Source organism: Euprymna scolopes, chromosome 19 (assembly GCF_053919585.1).
Source record: "Euprymna scolopes isolate OS-2025 chromosome 19, ASM5391958v1, whole genome shotgun sequence".
In the NCBI taxonomy this organism is placed as follows: Eukaryota; Metazoa; Mollusca; class Cephalopoda; order Sepiida; family Sepiolidae; genus Euprymna; species Euprymna scolopes.
In genome coordinates, this window is record NC_136500.1 from 145,235,495 (window position 1) to 145,258,592 (window position 23,098).

The 23,098-nt window shown below is 29.0% G+C and overlaps 1 protein-coding gene across 1 annotated transcript in view; it reads right to left on the minus strand.

Annotated features, from left to right (window-relative positions):
- LOC145240384 (uncharacterized) overlaps positions 1–23,098 on the minus strand; it is a 569,837-nt gene that overhangs the window by 344,417 nt on the left and 202,322 nt on the right. The window contains exons 33-46 of the mRNA XM_080103965.1: positions 22,346–22,915; positions 20,732–20,767; positions 19,474–20,043; positions 18,628–18,663; positions 17,356–17,925; positions 15,643–15,678; positions 14,489–15,058; positions 12,716–12,751; positions 10,937–11,506; positions 9,365–9,400; positions 7,502–8,071; positions 5,623–5,740; positions 1,879–1,987; positions 607–1,240 (exon numbers count right to left, since the gene is read on the minus strand). Coding sequence (XP_079960091.1) covers positions 607–1,240; positions 1,879–1,987; positions 5,623–5,740; positions 7,502–8,071; positions 9,365–9,400; positions 10,937–11,506; positions 12,716–12,751; positions 14,489–15,058; positions 15,643–15,678; positions 17,356–17,925; positions 18,628–18,663; positions 19,474–20,043; positions 20,732–20,767; positions 22,346–22,915 — 4,461 coding nt within the window. The remainder of the gene's footprint in view (positions 1–606; positions 1,241–1,878; positions 1,988–5,622; positions 5,741–7,501; positions 8,072–9,364; positions 9,401–10,936; positions 11,507–12,715; positions 12,752–14,488; positions 15,059–15,642; positions 15,679–17,355; positions 17,926–18,627; positions 18,664–19,473; positions 20,044–20,731; positions 20,768–22,345; positions 22,916–23,098) is intronic.

Here is a 23,098-nt window from a genome sequence, read left to right on the forward strand (position 1 = left end):
GATTCAAATGTTTTACAAACCATTTTGAAAACGACTTAAATTTGTCGAATAAAGTATTATAGATGGAAAAGTTAAATACATATACAAGAAATAACAGAAGTCAGAATCAAAGAGAAAATGTTTGGATCAGGAAAGAAAAAAGAATTACATTAGATGTGTATCTTATTTTAAAAACTAATTTAAATAAGAAGGAATAGATTCATTAAAACGCAGACAACTCAATGAAATACATTTGTTTATATAAATAGTCCGAAAAAGTCGGTGGAGTCATGAATTAAATTGTATTCAGCATGGCTTTTTTCAGTAAATCACATATTATAAATAAAATTAATGTAAACTTCAATTGAAAACAAATAATTCATTTGATCCAAATAGTATAAGAATTTTGTAATTGTCTCTGGAATGTCATGCAGTTGAATTAAAAAAAATTTAACAATGGTTGATGAAATCTTCATTCATATATCATATTTCATAATCACATTTAAATTACACAAACATATTCACAAGCACACCTGCATATTCTTGTATATGTATATATTATATAGGTTATTATTAAATATATGTATAATTCGATTTGTATTAGCAAAGAAAAAGCATCATATCTACCTGGACAAAACTGTTCAAATACTTTATCTTTCAAAACAGAAAGTTCATCGAAGGCCTTGATCACAAACATATTCTCAGAAATTGGTGCTGATACAATCTGGCCCAATTCAGTAGTATCAGCTAATCCAATTCCAATACCATAGATGAGGATGTTGTCAGCTCTAACCTTTTCAGCTTCAGGAATTGTATCAAACGCATTTACATTTGATACACCATCCGTGATAAGAATAGCAATATTTGGTACTGAAGGTCTGTCTCCATTCTGTTGTGTAAACATTTGAGTGCGCATAACGTTGAGTCCACCAAAAGTATTTGTACTGCCATAAACATATTTGATCTTCTTTACTGCATCTATGATATCTTGTTTTCTGTTATACTCATTCAAGTTGAACTGAATTTCCACATCTGTGCTGTATAGTACAGCACCAAATCGCATATTGCCACTGTCTATGTCAGCAACGGATACAAAATCAACAATGAAATCTAACATTTTCTCAAAGTTTGCTGCAGTAACACTAGTGGACGAGTCCAAAATGAAGACGATGTCAGACTGAGCATTGGTACATCCACCTAAAGAATATTGATATAACCAATCACTCAAGGAGAACATTGAGAAATATGACAACATACACAACTACTTGAACAGAAAATAACAAATTCACAACTACTTACAACACAATGTTACATATACAACCAATTAAAACAAACAATTACAGATAAAGAAAGAACCCATGATGCTTTCTCATTCGTTATTGATGTGTATGGTTCTCATATTTAAGAACACTATGGAGATGGACATTCATTAATGTAGGAGATAAGGTAACATTATTATAATAATACATATTTTTTCACCATTAACTATTATATTCAGAAAAGCCAATAAAAACTTTAAATTTTTTGCATTGATTATTTTATATTAATACTAAGCAAATTGTAGTACATTCCAAACAATGACAAGCACAATAAAATACATATTCGAAAAGCAATTGGAATGCAAAGAACAAAACAAAAACATAAGACGTTCTTAATAACCACCGACAGCAATAAAAAACAGAAAACCATCAAAAATTTGATTTGATTACATAAGATCTGCTACTACAGATTAAATTTTCCATTACAAGTAAGTATGTTCTTTCGAACCTATTTACTTGTTAGAAAGGCAGTAATATACAATAAATTATACACTGTCTATTTTTAACATGAATTTAATATGATTGATTTAACCAATATTGTATACAATCTAAAATTTTATTGACAAACATTATATTTTACCATTGGTAATTGATGTACATCATGGAATTCTGTAGTAAACTGACAATTGTATACAGTGAACACAACTGACCAAAATGAGACAGGTACAAGGACGTTCATCTTTTTATTTCTGACAAAAATTGATTAAAAAATAAATGTGACACCATAAAGAAATAACAAAGATGGATCATATATATTACACGTATACAACATAAAATCCAGCTACGAATACAGCATACAAACATGAACAAAACATGAGCAACGTTTTATGTTATAATAATACAATCCTCCATCTTTTCTTTAAATCTTGAAAATATGCATTTTAAATTACATATAATGCAAAATGTAATATTTATCTCCTTATTTTTTTTCGCTATGTATTCAATTTTTTAACATTTTGTTGTTTTTTATCTATTCAAACAAACATTCTACAAAAGCCCTAAAAAAGTAAAATTCAACACAGAATGTTTCTACAATATCACACACACACACACACACACACACACACACACACACACACACACACACACACACACACACACACACACACACACACACATTAATGGTTTTTATCATAGATGATTTAAATATTTAACCAAATTATCTTGAAAGAACCATCATTCAACTCTTTCTTTGAATTTTCATTCATTAAATTTATATCTGTTTTTTGTTTATTCATAGTATGGATCAAGTTGATCATAATTCCTTTGGCATAATAACAGATATTTTATCATGCGCATCTATATTTATTTCATTAACCCTCCTTTTCGACAATGTAGCTGATACTTTATTCTTCCTTAAAATATACTATGTGTTGCATATAACATCCAATTCAATATTTAAAATATATTATTCATAATCTTATATTTAAAGAAACGATTTATTATTGTTACAAATTTACTTATAATAATTTCATTTGTACCAGTTATAATAATAATATTAATAATAATACATTATATGATTCAACAAACTAGCTCGAAATTTGATTTCTCCTTAACAACATTGAAAACATAACTACTGAAAAAATAATATTTAATTTTCTAATATATTTTTGAGCAACTTTAAATGTAATGGTTATTTTTAATGTGCCTTTGCGAATTTTCTTGTTGGAAGTGGGATTGCATTAAAATTTTATTTAATGCAATAATAATGCTAACTATTTTAGATTATATAATGACGGTGTAAAGGAGATCACTCTATTTCGCTATCTTATAAAAATAATACGATTAAAACAATTCTGAAAATGTCTTGCATGTAGATTTTCATCTTGATCGCCACTAATATCGAATCAATTACTATTATCGCCCATCACTTTTTAATAAATTTCGTCAACATCTGTTTATAACATCTTCCGAACTCTTGTGAAAAATAAAGAACTCTATTCTATAGTGTAAAATATAAATAGTATATATTGATTGTGTTTACTAAAAAGCCTCATTGAAATTCAAACAATATATTTTCTTTTTCATGTTTAACTCAATTATACGTTTCTATATTCATTAGATCTGCATATTTGAAAATAATAGGTTCAGCTATTAATTCAAATTTTCCATGTTTGGGACAAGCTGTTTATTTCTTTATGACTGGGATAACTATATATTAACTTGCATTAAATACTAATGTAACTGCAAACTATGTTTCTATTTAAAATTAATCATTAAAACTGATCTTAAAACAACAACAAAAAGCACGCATTTACTTTAGTTATCAATGTGATATTGTGAAAAACCCTTGTAAAAAAAGTAATCCTTTATAATGAACTTTATTTTTAAATTTAATTTTGATTCATTTATGCATTGAAACAAACTCAATTGCAGAAACGATGAAATAATTTAACTTCGAATTGAAAGAATTATAGTAAATTTCCATATTTGTAAATATGAATTTCGTCTATACATGCATGAAAAAAGTTAATATATAAATACAGTTCATAGCCCCCTTTTGTTCTGTTCTTGGTAAAAAAAAGTACTATCAAAATAAAAACTGAGAAATTTCTTTATATAAAAAACAAAAAAACAAAAAAAAACAGAGATCATGAGTAAAACAGAAAGATGAGATTAATTTGAGAGGTTCGAAATAATGAAATAAACTAAAAAAATATAAAACCGTGAAAAAAAACAAACTCCAAAGGATATATATGCATTTTAATAAATACTGTAAGATGTATCAATAAAATCCTCCATATTATATTACTGATATAATTGATTGTAATAGTAGCAGTAAGCAAAGTTGGAGTAGGAGTAGCAGTAATAATAATATTTTTATTATGTTTAGTAGTAATAATATAAATATTTATTTTGAAATGTTCATTTTTCCACACCAACAGTTACATCTCTGTAAATTTTGCGCCGGAAGAGAATTCAGTTGAGTAATCCTCATTTCGCCTTCTGGCCCTAAACACATACTTATCATTTATTTATTCACAATAAGAAAAAACTCCATCAAATTGGTTTACAGAAGTAATTTGATAAATTGGAAAGAAATAAAAGAAACTAAAAGAAACATTTTAAATAAGATATGAAACATATGGATAGCACCTCCAAGGTATAATGCAATGAAAATGGAATCACATATAAAATGTAATGCAAATATTCATAAGTTACAAATCTAACCATTATATTCCATAAACTGCTACTTAATAGAATGCGGTGATGACATTATATTTCTGAAATTAGATATTACATATAACGTGGAAATAAATAATAAAAAAGCATAATTTACCAAATATGTATTACTTTTATTTTATTTTAAATACAATAAAAATTAAACCTGTATTCATTTTATATTTACTAATAAATATCATTTACTCATTAAAAAAAGAGGGGAAAAAAAGGAAAAAAATTGTATATATGTATAAATATTTTGAACCTTTATATCTATTTAATTTTCAATAAATAAGAATGTAAATATATAATCATAGTGGGGTGATAAGTAGTCAAATGGATTAATCCTAATCTTATAAATACAATATCCATTTTGAATTTGGAAAGAAATGAATCTCACAGGTAAGAAATTCATTTTTATAACATGAATAGGTTAGATAAAGTAATTAAGAATAGGAAACTAGATCTAATATTTGTAACATATCTTCTTCCTAAGATTAAGGGAGGTGGCGTTTAATCAACACTGCTAGGGAGCCATGATGTAATATACTGTTTTGTTTTTAAATTTCTGAAACAGTGTTTCATGGTAAACAATTGATGATCCCTTAAAAAATACATTATTATTCGTACTATAGTGAATTCGAGAGAGCAAGTTGATGCAGTGATTGCAGGTGATTAAATGACTTACTGACTAAATAGTTTTCTAACGAATGATAAAAAATAATTTTTTTATATAGTTTTAAAGGTTAATAACTTCCAAGACTGTATATATGATTGGAAATTCAATCTCCATAGCATATACCTAGTAGTCAGATATTAATTTGAAGACAATCTAAATTTTAGTTCACTGAAAAACAAGAAAAATAAATATAAATTAATAAGGTCTTTTTATTTAAACCAGTTATTAATCATGTATAGCGATAAGAATGAAAAAAAAAAAATCATTGTCACAAAATAAAATAAAACGATTGTGAATTCCTTGTAAAATATGTATGAGATTTAACATTACTTCTCAAAAACAGAAGTGAAAAATAGCTGCAGAAATTCCCTTGACTATTAGCCATAATCTTATGCAACTTCTGCACACTATTTCAGACACATTAGGTCGTTATAATAAAATGCTACATTGCATCCTAGGAGCAACACCATCACAATCGCAAACTCTCCAGAGGAAGGAGTTCCAAATTTTCCTCGTAAGTATTTAGTCCTCCCACCAGCATCAGTCAACACTGGACGGAAATCTATCCTTTCTGTAGTAATTGTAATTTCACCGATCGTAACTGGCCCATAAACACATAGACATAACATATTGTTTCCAATTTCCGATTCATAAATAATAACAGCTTCCTTGGCATAGTCTGCCCATTCTAATTGGCTGAGACCTGACATTCACATATTCCGGAATTAAAAAATTTCCTGCATAAACGAACATTTCAAAAAGTTTACAAAGTGGCGTCGCTTTTAACAGGAGACAATAGTGCTAAAAGAATACAAACATATTAACCGCTCCCAAACATAAAATTAAATACTGGTAACTTTTATTACTGGAACAAACGTGCAAAAGTAGCATATATATATATATATATATATATATATATATATATATATATATATATATATATATATATAACGTCTTTTTCATCTTTACTTGCACATCCAGCAATGGTTTGGGAATGTAACCATGCACAAAATACCTACACGCCGTATCCCCCCCCAAACACCAGCCCTAAAAGATAAAATCCATTTATGCATAGCAATATTTATTTTTTGATTTTGGAACGATTATCGACCCTTACAGGATGTTATATTTGTTTTGTTTTTCTTTGCTTTTTTTTTGGCCATTTACTATTCCTGTGGATGATTTGATTTACTTTTATATTTTTCACCGATTACTTATGCTTGGGGTTGGGTTGGGATGGGGTTAATTTTTACATTAGGTCTACCTCCAAAAATTTTTTTTTTAAATGATGACATGTATAGGTTTTCGACTTCGTTGATCAAGAAAATCTCATTCAAATTTTGCAGAGACAAGTACTTTTCAAGATATAAAGACCTGTATTATGCACTGTAATTCACTGGCTGCCAAGTTTGTATGCATGCATGATAAATAATTCTACTTCTCTCCCACCAACACTGCCACACCCCAATTTTTTAATAGCATTTGCAGGTGGGTATGCTGACAATGAATATCACGGTTAAATTTGGAGTAAATTTTTTCACCCCCCCCCCCAAATGGAGTGTCTACTCCAAAAGTCATCCTTAACATAGGGAGGGTGTGGGTGTCTATTCCGAAAGCTGTTCTTAACATGAGGAGGTTGAGAGTGTCTATTTCGAAAGCTGTTCTTAACATGGGTCAGTTGAGGGAGTTTATTCCAAAAGCTGTTCTTAACATGACATTACTCAAAGAAGTGAAAATAGTCATAATTGTTTTGTTTTACAAGTGAAAAAAAAAAAAGAAAATATAAAACTGGAATGTAATTTAATACTATTTATTGGAAGATTTGAAAAGAAGAGGAAAACTTAACCACAAGGACTGCTAACACTGATTTCGATCACTCGAAACAGTTACTATGCAGTGAGAATCCCTAACTTCAGAAAACTTCTGTTTTAATTCCTATTATTATCCTAACGGACCATTTTTTTGTAATTTTATTAATTCATAAAGATTTACGCATTCCCTTAATTGCTCTTCTTAAACAGTACTTGCAGGTTATCATCACAAACCAGCACTAATCGGCAGTAGAAGACAGATTATTAAATTTCAGCCAATGCCACCAGTGTCCGCAATTGTCCAAGGACAGAGTGGCTAGCAACAACAACAACAACAACAACAACAACAACCATAGTTTAATTTTTTACGAGAGGTGGGGATATCAGGCTTCCACCAGGCAACGCCGGTTAATGGGTACTGATAGTTGGTAATATAGGTGAAAATGAAAGAGGAAATATATTTGTAAATAGCAGGAAAATAAAATATATTTTAAATGAAATTTAAAGAAAAGAAAATGTAAATAAATATAATGATTGCTGGTTATATCTACCTGGACAAAATTGCTCAAGTATGTTCTCTTCCAAAGTTTTGAGTGCTTGGAAGTCATCAACTACAAACATATTGTTAGAGATGGGTCGAGAAACAATCTGGCTCAGTTCTGTTGTCTCAGCCAAGCCAATACCAACTGCATATATATGAATTTTGTCAGCTCTTGTCCTTTCAGCCTCCGGAATTGTTTCAAATGCGTTGACATTTGATACACCATCAGTGAGAAGAATTGCGATGTTGGGAACTGAAGGTCTATCTCCATTCTGCTGTGTAAACATTTGAGTGCGCGTAATATGAAGTCCACCATAAGTGTTTGTACTGCCATAGACATATGGAATGTTCCTGACTGCATTTATTATATCTTGTTTTGTGTGATATTCATTCAAGTGGAATTGGATTTGAACGTCCGTGCTATAAAGAACAGCACCAATACGCACGTTGCCACTGTTGATATCAGCAACAGATACAAAATGAGCAATAAAATCTAGCATTTTCTGAAAATTTGGTGCAGTGACACTAGTTGAAGAATCCAAAATGAAGACGATGTCAGACTCAGCACGGCCACATCCACCTACAGAATACGGACAGAATCTTTCACTCAAGATAAAGATTCGATTCAAAACACAAATAAAGGTTAAGAAACAAAAGATCATGAAAGGATTAATAACAATTTTTTTGTTAATCTGGACTAAATTATTTACCAAGCAATTACTTGACAAGAGACAATACACGAAAAGGTAGTAATAGGACGTAAGTAAACAAGAAGTTAATATACATGGAACCACAGAATAATAATATTACAGAATTGATAATTACTAAGTTCTCATGCCCAGTATATATAAAATGCTATTTTTCATATTTACTGTTTAACAAATACGTTTCAAACATGATTAACAGTGAGACTATTAAACTTTGAAACAGAACAACATATGGTAAGAATACTAATTAAAAAATAATTGTAGAAACAGAAAAGACATTAAAACACATAAAATTATAACAAAATAAACGGACAAAACTAATCAAACGCCAACTATTACAAATAATTGTGGATGTGACAAATTGTTATAGACATAATTCATGAATCGTTATTACTGCATATAAAATCAGAGAAATGTGTGTGTGTGTGTGTGTGTGTGTGGTTTGAATTCAAATATAGATGAAATGTCTTACTATTAGATGATATAGAAGCAGGCACTGATTAGAGAGTTGAATACAGACATAATCTTTCACTTAGGACGAAGATTCGATTCAAAACATACATAATGATGACGAAACAAAGAAATGATAACTAAAGTTTTATTTTTATCTAAACAATATTATTTACAAAGAACTTACATAAAAACAAACGCACATTCAATAGAAATGACAGAGCATGAGCAACAAACCAATCTATTATTCTTACGTACACAGAAGAAAACGGTACAGTGAGTCTACAGATAATGATCTATTTATCATGTATGTTTAAAGTAATTTTTATACTTTGTAAATATCACAAATATGTTTTAATCTATAATTTATAGCATTCATGATTTTAATATTACATAAAACGATTAATGAGTTAAACATAACAACACAAGATAAGAACTCTGAAGACACATGGAACTTGGAAATTGTGTATCACAAGGGAAAACAATAACTAAACACAAAGTAAGAATACTTATTAAACGAATGAATTGTGAAAACAGACAAAAAAAGAATGCAACATATCAAATTATAACAAAATAAAGAACAAACACTATATCTAATTAAACGCCCATAAGTAAAAATAGTTATGAACGTGACAAATTCCTAGGGACAGGATTCATGAAATTATTATTTCATGATACAATGTTGTTTGGATTTAGGCATAGAACAGATGTCTTACCCTTAGGTGGTATAGGAACAGGCATAGTTCTGGGTGCTGGAGAAGAAATAAAACAGTGCATATATAAAATATTGGTTAGACCTATAATACTATTTATAATAAATTGAATCTATGCTTTGATCAGATTTTCAGTAGCTACGTGCAGTAATAAAGAACTTTGCAAAACCTGAATAGCTTTAGATGATAAATAAGATAAAATCTATTTCATTCACTATTTTGTTTGTTAAAAACAAGACATTTTTGTATTATAAAACATATATGCAAAATATTTCAACATTTTCATAACGTAATTTTCAATTTATTATTAATAAGTTATCGATTGAAAATTGCTACATGAAAATTAATTGCTAATGTCTTAATTTTGTCAGACAAGATTTATTTAATCCAAATGGATCAAATTTAACTTAAAGAAATATATTAAACAAATGAAACTTATAGAAATTTATATTTAATATCATCCTTAACTTACATAAGTCAATCTCAAATATTGTAGGAAATTTGCCAAGCTACACACATCAAATGCAACTTATTTACTTATTTTATACGTGTATGTATTTATTCTTAATATCTTAGTTTAAACAATTAATATGCCAATGATCTAAACTATCTTTTTGACTGTATTTAATTAAATTATCTTTTCCTCGTTACGTATGTATAATTATTGCATGAAAACATCTCTCAATATAAAAGTTCTGTGAATAATAATGATATATTTTCAAGTATTTCCGAGAAATTATATTCTTGTTAAATTATGTAACTATATCAAACATTGAAACATATAGGAAGTTTTTGATCGTGATCAGAGTTTAATTTTTGTATATTAAAATCTGAATGATAATATTTAATTATTTTTTAATTTTTTTTATTCAATCAGAAAACATAATACATTGATCCTGCAACATGTACAGGAATACTGGTATATTGTTAAGAAGAAAATGTAATTCCATTTGTTGTAATTTTGTATGCGTATATTTTTCTCATGCATATTTATTGCAGTGTTTTTAGTTTTTTACAAACATACAACTTTTAAGCTAAACCTATTCAAGAAAATTTGTGAAATTATATAAAAATGTAGTCATATTGTTTGCATAAGTAATAATTTAAAGGTGAATTTGTATGATTAGTTAACAGTAATTATTACAGTTATAATTGAAATCAACTGTAATTGTAAATCAAACATCTTCAATTAGATTTATCTGTGAAATAGCTAACTTGATTAAATCTTAAAATATTTAGTACTGGAAAATATTTATGTATTATATGTATATTCAAAATAATTATAAATTATTTTACAAAACTTAAATAAATATTACACCTGGTTCTATATTGTATATGTGAGGCCAGTAAATATATTTCTCAACAAAATTAATTTTACAAAAAATATTAAAAGAAATAAGAAGGAAAGAGAAAGAAATTAGTTAACTAAATGGGATATGATCCACGAGTAATTAATAATATAAGAAAATCCAAAATATTGAAAAAGCAAACTAAATAGTTCAGATAATCATGAACGGTGTTAAAAAAATATATGAAAGAAAACTGAAAATGATTCAAAATCACGTGCATAGCTACCTGAGCAAAACTGATCAAGTATGTTCTCTTCCAAAGTTTTGAGTGCTTGGAAGTCATCAACTACAAACATGTTGTCAGAGATGGGTCGAGAAACAATCTGGCTCAGTTCTGTGGTCTCAGCCAAGCCAATACCAACTGCATATATATGAATGTTGTCAGCTCTTGTCCTTTCAGCCTCCGGAATTGTTTCAAATGCGTTGACATTTGATACACCATCAGTGAGAAGAATTGCAATGTTGGGAACTGAAGGTCTATCTCCATTCTGCTGTGTAAACATTTGAGTGCGCGTAATATGAAGTCCACCATAAGTGTTTGTACTGCCATAGACATATGGAATGTTCCTGACTGCATTTATTATATCTTGTTTTGTGTGATATTCATTCAAGTGGAATTGGATTTGAACGTCCGTGCTATAAAGAACAGCACCAATACGCACGTTGCCACTGTTGATATCAGCAACAGATACAAAATGAGCAATAAAATCTAGCATTTTCTGAAAATTTGGTGCAGTGACACTAGTTGAAGAATCCAAAATGAAGACGATGTCAGACTCAGCATGGCCACATCCACCTACAGAATACGGACAGAATCTTTCACTTAAGATAAAGATTCGATTCAAAACACAAATATAGGTTAAGAAACAACGGATCACTAAAGAAACGATGACACTGTATTATCCAGACCAAATCATTTACTACAGAATTACATGACGAGTGACAACACGTGTAAAAGAATTGGCAGAATATATGTTACAAAGCAGTCGATTATTATTACATACACGAATAAGTATATTTTGCATGATATATACAATGAAACAATCATCTATTTTGTAATCTCTACTTTTTAAATAACGAACACGTTTACTTATTGTTATATTTTTAATAGTCATTTTTCCTAGTATATTCTATAAAAATTTCAAAACATATATTACGAAATTTTGTTTAGAGCAAAGATTTAACGGTCGATTTTAAAGCCTTTTCCATAATGTGGAGGAAATAACAGGCAACAACAATGAAGCGAATATCGCACAAGTATTAATACAGTGAAAACAGAAGTACCATAGTTACATGAACAACATGTTATTAGAACTCTTAGACGATATTCAAACTGAGACAAAATATACACGTGATATAATACGAAACACATGATGATGAAAAACAATACAAATGACTATTAAATAAATGATTACACAAATATTAGTTTAATCTGGAGTAAATTATTTACTAAGGACTTACATCAGAATTCATAACACATTAAAGAGATCTGATGAAATATAAGAAACAAAGCAGTTAGTCACTGTAACATACAAAAGAAAAAAGTACAAGATTATAAAATTCACTATAATTATAAATGTTCATAATTTATTGAATTATAATTTTGATATTTTCAGTATCACAAATTCATTTTCATCATGATTTTGTATATTCATTGTTTTTAAGAGTAAGTAAAATAATCTATCTATCAAACTTAAGAATACAAATTAAGGACTATAAAATTATATTAACCTTAGAAATATAATATGCCAAGAAAAAACGATAAATAAACACAGAATAAGATAGAACAAACAAAGTATACTTTTTAAACAAAGGAATTGCAGAAACGCACAAAAAGAATACAAAATATCAAGCGATAACAAAACGGATAACAAATTTGATGAAACGCCAACTATTACAAATAATTATGAACGTGACAAATTTTCATAAATATGATATCATTTCATAGTATAAATACAGAGAATACCCATATTATTTAAATTTAGACATTGAATTGATGTCTTACCCTTAGGCGGTATGGGAACAGGAATAGTTCTGGGAGCTGGAGAAGAAATGGGATATTAAAAGTATAAAATATTGATGCGATCTATAATACTATTTCTAATAAGTTGAATCTATATTTACAAAATATTTTATTATACATACAGGATACATGTAATATATCATTGATTTTTATATTCGCAATTCAGTATAAATAGTTTAACCAGATTTTCAGAAAGCGTCATAATATAAAATATGAAAACAATTGATTCACTTCGATGACAATGTAAATATATAATATCCATTAGTTACTGTTTTGTTAGTTATAAACAAAATATATTTAATATAAATCTGATCTATGAAAGAATTCTTTATTTTAATTATGCAAATTTTCAACTCAATATCAACTTAGACATTGCTATATTTTAATAGATTACTAAACTAACAATCAAAGTCCTGACTGTTCCTGATAAATTTGTTTAAGTCAAGATTAGTCATATTCGAAAAGACAGGAAAATATCTAACTAAAAATAAATTTAACAGTGACTTATATATTAAAGTATCTTATGTCACGTTTACTCCAGTTAAAATATATCGTAGTTTGGAATGGTTACTTATTTATAATCTTTTGATTGAAATAATTAAAGTATCAATTGTCTCATATATATTTTTTTGAGTGCATTTAATTCAAATATTCTTTGCGTATCTTATGCGTATGTAATTAGTTGTGTTGGATAACATATGTGTAACGATAATGCAAATTATATGAGAAGTATAATGATATATTCAAAGAAATTTAAAGAGACCTATTGTTTTCGAAATAAGTTGTTACATTAAATAAAAAAAAGTTAAATGGGAAGATTTTGTTTGAAATTAGAGTTTAATACTTGTAATATTTAAATATATATGAGGAATGTTGAAATTAATCATTGGTAAATGTTACATTAATATTTGTTTCTATGGTAGCTATAGGAGTCGTTACATGCTGATTAATATGTGCTTTTGAAAAATATAATAAAATTATATTAATTTTATTGTTCCAACTGCAGTGGAAACTTCAATTAAATATATTGCTAAAAATATTTCTGTTGTTTTTTTTTCTCTTCATGTTTTTCTGATGCAGATTAATTGTTGTGTTTGTCTTTCAGAAAAAGGCATCCTTAAATAAGAATTATTGAGTGAATTTAGACAAAATTATCACTGATATTATTTATAACTGGTTTACTTGAGCCTGCCAAGAATTTGCACTTATGAAAAGATGATTCTTTATAACTATTAAAATTTCATTATAAAAAATTATGTATTCGTTTAATTAGAAATCGAATATCAAAATGAATGAAAAGTTATGTAACTGCATTTAGATTTATCTAATTATATTAAATAGCTTAAAAACGTTATAAAATATTCCAATATTAAATAAAAACTAATATAATGTTTGTATATTCGGAACTAAGTAACTACATATATGTGTGTGTGTGTGTGTGTGTGTGTGTGTGTGTGTGTGTGTGTGTGTGTGTGTGTTATTTTTCATAGTAGAATGAAATCTCATTAAATGTATCAGTAAGGATGCAGAGTATGTTACTAAATAAAATCAAGGTTTCAAAAAATATTAAAAGAAAACATAAGGGAAAAGGGTAGAAATTAGTTAACAAGATAGAATCCATGACAAATTGATAAATTATAAAAAATTAAAATAATAAAAAGCAGACTAAATATTTGAAATAATCATTGACGGTGGTCAAACCAAAAAATATATGAAAGAAAACTGAAAATGATTCAAAATCACGTGCATAGCTACCTGAGCAAAACTGATCAAGTATGTTCTCTTCCAAAGTTTTGAGTGCTTGGAAGTCATCAACTACAAACATGTTGTCAGAGATGGGTCGAGAAACAATCTGGCTCAGCTCTGTGATCTCAGCCAAACCAATACCAACTGCATATATATGAATGTTGTCAGCTCTTGTCCTGTCAGCCTCCGGAATTGTTTCAAATGCGTTGACATTTGATACACCATCAGTGAGAAGAATTGCAATGTTGGGAACTGAAGGTCTATCTCCATTCTGCTGTGTAAACATTTGAGTGCGCGTAATATGAAGTCCACCATAAGTGTTTGTACTGCCATAGACATATGGAATGTTCCTGACTGCATTTATTATATCTTGTTTTGTGTGATATTCATTCAAGTGGAATTGGATTTGAACGTCCGTGCTATAAAGAACAGCACCAATACGCACGTTGCCACTGTTGATATCAGCAACAGATACAAAATGAACAATAAAATCTAGCATTTTCTGAAAATTTGGTGCAGTGACACTAGTTGAAGAATCCAAAATGAAGACGATGTCAGACTCAGCATGGCCACATCCACCTACAGAATACGGACAGAATCTTTCACTCAGGATAAAGATTTTATATGAAACACACATAAAGGCAAAGAAACAAATGATCATTTAATATATTATAACAAGACTGGACCAAAGTATTTATTGACGAATTACATAAGAAAGGACAAAAGATGAAACAGAGCTGACGAAACATAATTTACAAAGCATTCCTTTTTCGTTATATACACAGGGAAGCAGATGGTAATACATTGTTTAGATTCATTTTGTTATTTTCAAATTCTAATGACTATGTGAAAAATACGGACACAACAGATGAAGAAATATCTTCTTTAATTTTTTCTTCGGCCATTTTGACTGATTTTGCAAATTGGCAAGCAAGTATATAAGGATATTTCATTTCAAAAATAGAATGAACAAATTAAATTTAAAAAAATACACGAGACAAAAACGACACCATTTAACAGAACATTTCCGAGACAATAATTTTACAATAAATGTCAAGAAAAATTACTGATATGAGCTCGTATCATAATATAATTATTACACAAAATGGAAACAATGATGGAACATGAAGATCTGATACAAAGACATAGAACAGATGTCTTACCCTTAGGTGGTAAAGAAACGGTTGTAGTTCTGGGAGCTGGAGAAGAAATAAAACATTAAATTCCAGTAATAGAATAAAATCAACTTTACACCTCTTTCTTATAATTTGTCTCATTTCTTAACAGTATTTAAATCAACATATGATTAATTTTTTTTTATTGATGATGACAGAAAAATATTGCTAGACTACATCATCCAAGATGCACCAGTTTGTTTTAGTTCCAGGAGGTATTTATATAGGTTTAGATGAAGAATAAACAAAACACATTTTCTTCTACTTGGACATATATACTTTCTTTAATACAGTCAGTGTAAAATAGATATATATTATCTATATTTGTGTTAGATTGGGTTCAATTTATATTTCTATTAACTGTTTAACTGAGTTTTATGAATGCAAATAAGTGATTATTTAAAAACTAGCTCACTTAATTTAGTTATATACCTTTACAAACAGAACCAATGCAACACAATATATATAATATATAATATTCTTATTTTCATTTGTCTAACAGAAATAGAGCAACGGTTTTGTATTAAAAAATAAGGACCAATTATAATGAACTAATTTCAGTACATTATAAATTTGATGTAAAACTATAGATAAATAATTTGGAGAATCATATTAAAACTATCAAAAAAACATAGTCTTACGTGATCAATGTTAAAACTGGTTGTGATTGCAATCTCTTTGTTAATGTGTTATGCATCATATGCACATTATGTGCAATAGATTATTAAAGATGATGTAAATCCTTTAATTATAGGAACTTTTGAATAATTATAAAAATGTATACGTGAAAATAAATTTCTTGTTAGCATATAAAAACTTTACTTCTTTAGTTATATCAAGACGCACAACCTAATTAAACATGATTTCTCATTTAAATCTTCTATACCAGAATTCACGATTTATCTCACCTCTTGTTGTAAGCGCCAGAGTTGTTGGTCTTGGAGCTATGGTTCTCTCTCTCTTAGCTTCTTTGTTGAAAGAGAAAATTTCAATAAATTTGTTTTAGACAAAAAGTAATTGCAAAATATTTATCAACTGTATTAGTGAAAATGTTATCAGTTGAAGTAAAATAATGTTTAATTCCAAATATTTTTTCATAATATTTTTGTTAGTATATTTACTTCCAGAAGGTATTATAAAGGTTCAGTTTATATTTCTACTACCTATTTCACCGAGTTTTATGAATGCATATCAGTGATTATTTTAGAACTAGCACACATAAAATAATGTTTAATTGCAAATATTTTTTCATTATATTTTTGTTAGTATATGTCATTAATGTTTAATAAAAGTACTTCACGCCATATAACATTTAATTTCATATAATTTGCATACATGTGCTTAATAGGATGAAATAGGTAAATAAACTGATAACTAATATGAGAGTAGAAATATTAAAAATATTTACGAAATTCATTAGTTGAAATTGTGTACAAGCAGTGTGTATATTTATTGCTTATCCATTTGAAAGTGAAAGGAAATAACGAGAGAGAATTTAAGGTATACGTTACACATTTGGTTAGGGATAAACAGCTGAGATGAAATCCGACTTTTGAAGTAAGAACAAAGTTAGAAAGATATTGAGCATGAAAGAATAGATTGCGATAAAAATTAGCAGAAAATTATATTCATCAGATAAGAAAGATGTGGATTAAAAGAGAAAAAAGAAATTAGAGAAATCGCTATGATGCATATAGCTACCTGGACAAAATTGATCAAGTATGTTCTCTTCCAATGTTTTGAGTGCTTGGAAGTCATCAACTACAAACATGTTGTCAGAGATTGGTCGAGAAACAATCTGGCTCAGTTCTGTGGTCTCAGCCAAGCCAATACCAACTGCATATATATGAATGTTGTCAGCTCTTGTCCTTTCAGCCTCGGGAATTGTTTCAAATGCGTTGACATTTGATACACCATCAGTGAGAAGAATTGCAATGTTGGGAACTGAAGGTCTATCTCCATTCTGCTGTGTAAACATTTGAGTGCGCGTAATATGAAGTCCACCATAAGTGTTTGTACTGCCATAGACATATGAAATATTCCTGACTGCATTTATTATATCTTGTTTTGTGTGATATTCATTCAAGTGGAATTGGATTTGAACGTCTGTGCTATAAAGAACAGCACCAATACGCACGTTGCCACTGTTGATATCAACAACAGATACAAAATGAACAATAAAATCTAGCATTTTCTGAAAATTTGGTGCAGTGACACTAGTTGAAGAATCCAAAATGAAGACGATGTCAGACTCAGCATGGCCACATCCACCTACAGAATACGGACAGAATCTTTCACTCAAGATAAAGATTTTATATAAAACACACATAATGGTGACGAAACGAATGATCATTAAAAGAATCATGAAAAAATATCTTCATTCATTGACTAATGAGTTTAAGGACAAATGACAACACACATAAGAAAACTGACAAAACAAAAGTAACAAAACAGTCAGTTATTGTTACATACATAGAACCATAATTCAAATAAGATAAAAAAATGGATAATGAAAGTTTCAAACTATTCCACTAATTAAAGTATGACAATTTTATTTTTACAGTAGCATATATGTGTATTTAAAATAAATTCGTACACTCATTTATTTTTAACAGTGACTAAATGGGATGCGAGAATATTAAAGGTACAGTGGGAATATAACAAAGTCAACATTAGATGGACACAAAATAAGACAGGACAAATAAAGAATAACATTATGTAAAAAACAAAGGATTGCATCATGTATAAAAATGAATTAACAACAACAACAACAACAACAGAATAAAGACGCTATGACATGTCAAAATATAAGAAAAGACGGAAATTCAAATAACTTCGATTGAACACCAACCATTAGAAATGATTCTGAACATGACAACTTGTTAAGGACAAGATTCATGAAATTTTATTTCATGATATAGAAACGGACAATCTACACGAAGTTTTTATTTAGACACAGAACAGATCTCTTACCCTTAGTTGGTATAGGAACAGGAGTAGTTCTGGGAGCTGGAGAAAAATAGAACAGTACATTCATAAAATATCGATTAGATCTATAATAATGTGTATAATTAATATTATCTATACTTACAAGAATGTTTTAAAACACTGATTAGAATTTCTTTGTTATTTATTTGAATATTGTCAGCGCATAATAAATGGTTCAATCAGACTTTCAGAAATTATTCTCACGAACTAGAATCTTAAAGCAGCATGAAAAACGTAAGAGATATTTAATTCCTTGTCTAAGGTCTTGTCTGGTGTACAAGATAAACATAATCTGTAGAAGTCATTTAAATTTTAATCATTTTATTTTTAATTTATTGTGAACAGAAAAAGTGTTTTGTATTAATAGACTGATAACTTAATCATTTCGTGACTCTACCACAGACTAAGTGTTTATTTCAAAATGAGCCAGATTCCTTTAAACAAAACACATAATGATTACATTAGAAAATAAATGTCATATGAATTTATAATGAACGTCCTATTTTTTGTTTTCTAAATATGAATTACATGAAACTAGCATATCAAATAAAAAGCAACATATTTTAAATCTTAAGGCATATAAATAAAGATTAATTATTTCTTAACTAAAAGTATTTTTAACGGGGTTTCCTTGGCAGAATATAATTTAATTATTTATTACTTATCTATTTCTCCTGTGATTATTTCAGCAGATGAGAAAAAAATTTAATATGATAAAACCATGTGAATAATTAAAGTAAAAAACAGAAAAGAAAGTGAAATAAATTAGGTGAGAATGATGTAATCCAGAAGCAAATAAGAGTAAAAGTGTTATAACATTTGTATAGCTACCTGAACAAAACTGATCAAGTATGTTCTCTTCCAAAGTTTTGAGTGCTTGGAAGTCATCAACTACAAACATGTTGTCAGAGATTGGTCGAGAAACAATCTGGCTCAGTTCTGTTGTCTCAGCCAAGCCAATACCAACTGCATATATATGAATTTTGTCAGCTCTTGTCCTTTCAGCCTCGGGAATTGTTTCAAAAGCGTTGACATTTGATACACCATCAGTGAGAAGAATTGCAATGTTGGGAACTGAAGGTCTATCTCCATTCTGCTGTGTAAACATTTGAGTGCGCGTAATATGAAGTCCACCATAAGTGTTTGTACTGCCATAGACATATGGAATGTTCCTGACTGCATTTATTATATCTTGTTTTGTGTGATATTCATTCAAGTGGAATTGGATTTGAACGTCTGTGCTATAAAGAACAGCACCGATACGCACGTTGCCACTGTTGATATCAGCAACAGATACAAAATGAACAATAAAATCTAGCATTTTCTGAAAATTTGGTGCAGTGACACTAGTTGAAGAATCCAAAATGAAGACGATGTCAGACTCAGCATGGCCACATCCACCTACAGAATACGGACAGAATCTTTCACTCAAGATAAAGATTTTATATAAAACACACAAAATGATGACGAACGAATGATCATTAAAAGAATCATGAAAAAATATCTTCATTCATTGACTAATGCGTTGCAGGACAAATGACAACACACAGAAGAAAACTGACAAAACAAAAGTAACAAAACAGTCAGTTATTGTTACATACATAGAACCACAATGCAAATAAGGTAAAAAAAATGGATAATGAAAGTTTCAAAATATTCCACTAATTAAAGTATGATTCTTTTATTTTTATATCAGAATAAATGTGTATTTAAAATGAATTCGTACACTCATTTATTTTAACAGTGAATAAACAGCATATGAGAACATTAATCTGACAGTGAGAATATCACAAGATCAACATTAGATGAACACAAAATAAGACAGGACAAATAATGAATAACATTATGTAAATAAAGAATTGCATCATGTATAAAAAATGAATAAACAACAACAAAATAAAGACGCTACGACATGTCAAAGTATTAGAAAAGACAGAAATAACGAATGACTTCGATTGAACACCAACTATTACAAATAATTCTGGACGTGACGACTTGTTAAGGACAAGATTCATGAAATTATTATTTCATGATATATAAATGAAGAATCTACACATAGTTTTATTTAGACATAGAACATATCTCTTACCCTTAGGTGGTATAGGAACAGGAGTAGTTCTGGGAGCTGGAGAAAAATAGAACAGTACATTCATAAAATATCGTTTAGATCTATGATACTATCAAAAATAAATATAATCTATATTGGCAGAAATGTTTTTAAAGCGCATAATACGATTTCCTTTTTATCCTTAGTTCATAGTAAATGATTGAATCAGACTTTCAGAAAGTAATCTTACAAACCTTATTTAAGACAATGCAACATAAATAAGATAACATGCATTTTATTCCTTGTATTCATTAAAGATCTTGTCAGATGTAGAATATGAACATAATCTGTACACGACATTTACATTTTAACAAGTCTATTTAAACCAGACTTAACTAACTGGCCACTCGGCTTTGCTCGGAATCAAACGTCAACTGCTATTATTTACCAAGCGTCACCGATTATCAAAATGTAAACACGCTACTCAAGGAAAATACCGCAGAAAACATTAAAAATATTATAAAATCACTCCAAAAATGTATATATAACGATAATATAAAGGAAACAATGACCTACTGTAACAATTTTTGTTTTATTCTCTTAACAAATTCTTGTAAATGAAAAAAATAAACAAGTTTTTTTTTTTACGACTAATGATTTTTTGTCAAACAACATTGAATCACCTAATTAGAAAACCAAATTTATTTTGTGGTTTTCATATTTTTCAACAAAGGTTTAAAAACAAGAACTTTTTTCCATGTGTTTTTCATGTAATTTTTTTTCTCCATTTTTCTTTATTTTTGTAATGTATGTAAAGTAAACTTGTTTTTGTTATTTTTTCTCTGCATATTTTTCCCTATCTGGTGGGGTTGAGCAACCGATTTTTTCAAACTAAATTTAATTAAGCCAGTCGAAATACTCCTTTAAGATTAGGTTGACTTTTCTACAGTCGCATCAGAGGATGTCAAAGTGGAGTGAGAAGAGACAGCAGATGTGAAAGAATCTTTGCCCAACCAATTGGATAGCTTTCCGATATATGGTTTAAGATGGACACAAAAGGATCATTGCCAAATTTCTGTTTTAATATAAACTCTAAAAGTTAATTGTAGAAGAAACTCTCGGCTGGTACTATTGATAGTTTTGTCAATACTTTCCCCAATAATCGTCTGCTGCTTTGCTATACATGGATCGGCATCTTACATCAGATTACAGCCAACCCCGAGCGCACGACATCATGTTCTGAGCAAAGCCGAGTGGGCGGTTATTCACGTCTTGTTCAAATTCTGCACAAGTACCAATTCTTTATACATATACGTACAAATTTATTATGTATTATTTTAAAACTATTTAATACTGTTTTTCTTTAACTGTCTATCATTTATTTTTTTTACTAATCTTAGTAATCTAAGATTATGTCAGGTGTTTGAAAATGGTGAAAATGATAAACTTTATGTAAATAATAAAAGTTAAAATAAGAAAAACAAAAAAAAATTAAGTTTGTTAGAATGGTGTTATCCATGAGTAAATAAGAGTAAAAGAAAGAGAAAAAATAATATAAAATATAGATTAGAGAGCCAGATAGGAAACTGTGTAAGTAGGAGATGGAAAATATAAACAGGAGATATGTTAAAAAAGTTATAACATTTGTATAGCTACCTGAACAAAACTGATCAAGTATGTTCTCTTCCAAAGTTTTGAGTGCTTGGAAGTCATCAACTACAAACATGTTGTCAGAGATTGGTCGAGAAACAATCTGGCTCAGTTCTGTTGTCTCAGCCAAGCCAATACCAACTGCATATATATGAATGTTGTCAGCTCTTGTCCTGTCAGCCTCGGGAATTGTTTCAAAAGCGTTGACATTTGATACACCATCAGTGAGAAGAATTGCAATGTTGGGAACTGAAGGTCTATCTCCATTCTGCTGTGTAAACATTTGAGTGCGCGTAATATGAAGTCCACCATAAGTGTTTGTACTGCCATAGACATATGAAATATTCCTGACTGCATTTATTATATCTTGTTTTGTGTGATATTCATTCAAGTGGAATTGGATTTGAACGTCCGTGCTATAAAGAACAGCACCAATACGCACGTTGCCACTGTTGATATCAGCAACAGATACAAAATGAACAATAAAATCTAGCATTTTCTGAAAATTTGGTGCAGTGACACTAGTTGAAGAATCCAAAATGAAGACGATGTCAGACTCAGCATGGCCACATCCACCTACAGAATACGGACATAATCTTTCACTCAGGATAAAGATTTTATATGAAACACACATAATGGTGACGAAACGAATGATCATTAAAAGAATCATGAAAAAATATCTTCATTCATTGACTAATGCGTTTCAGGACAAATGACAACACACAGAAGAAAACTGACAAAACAAAAGTAACAAAACAG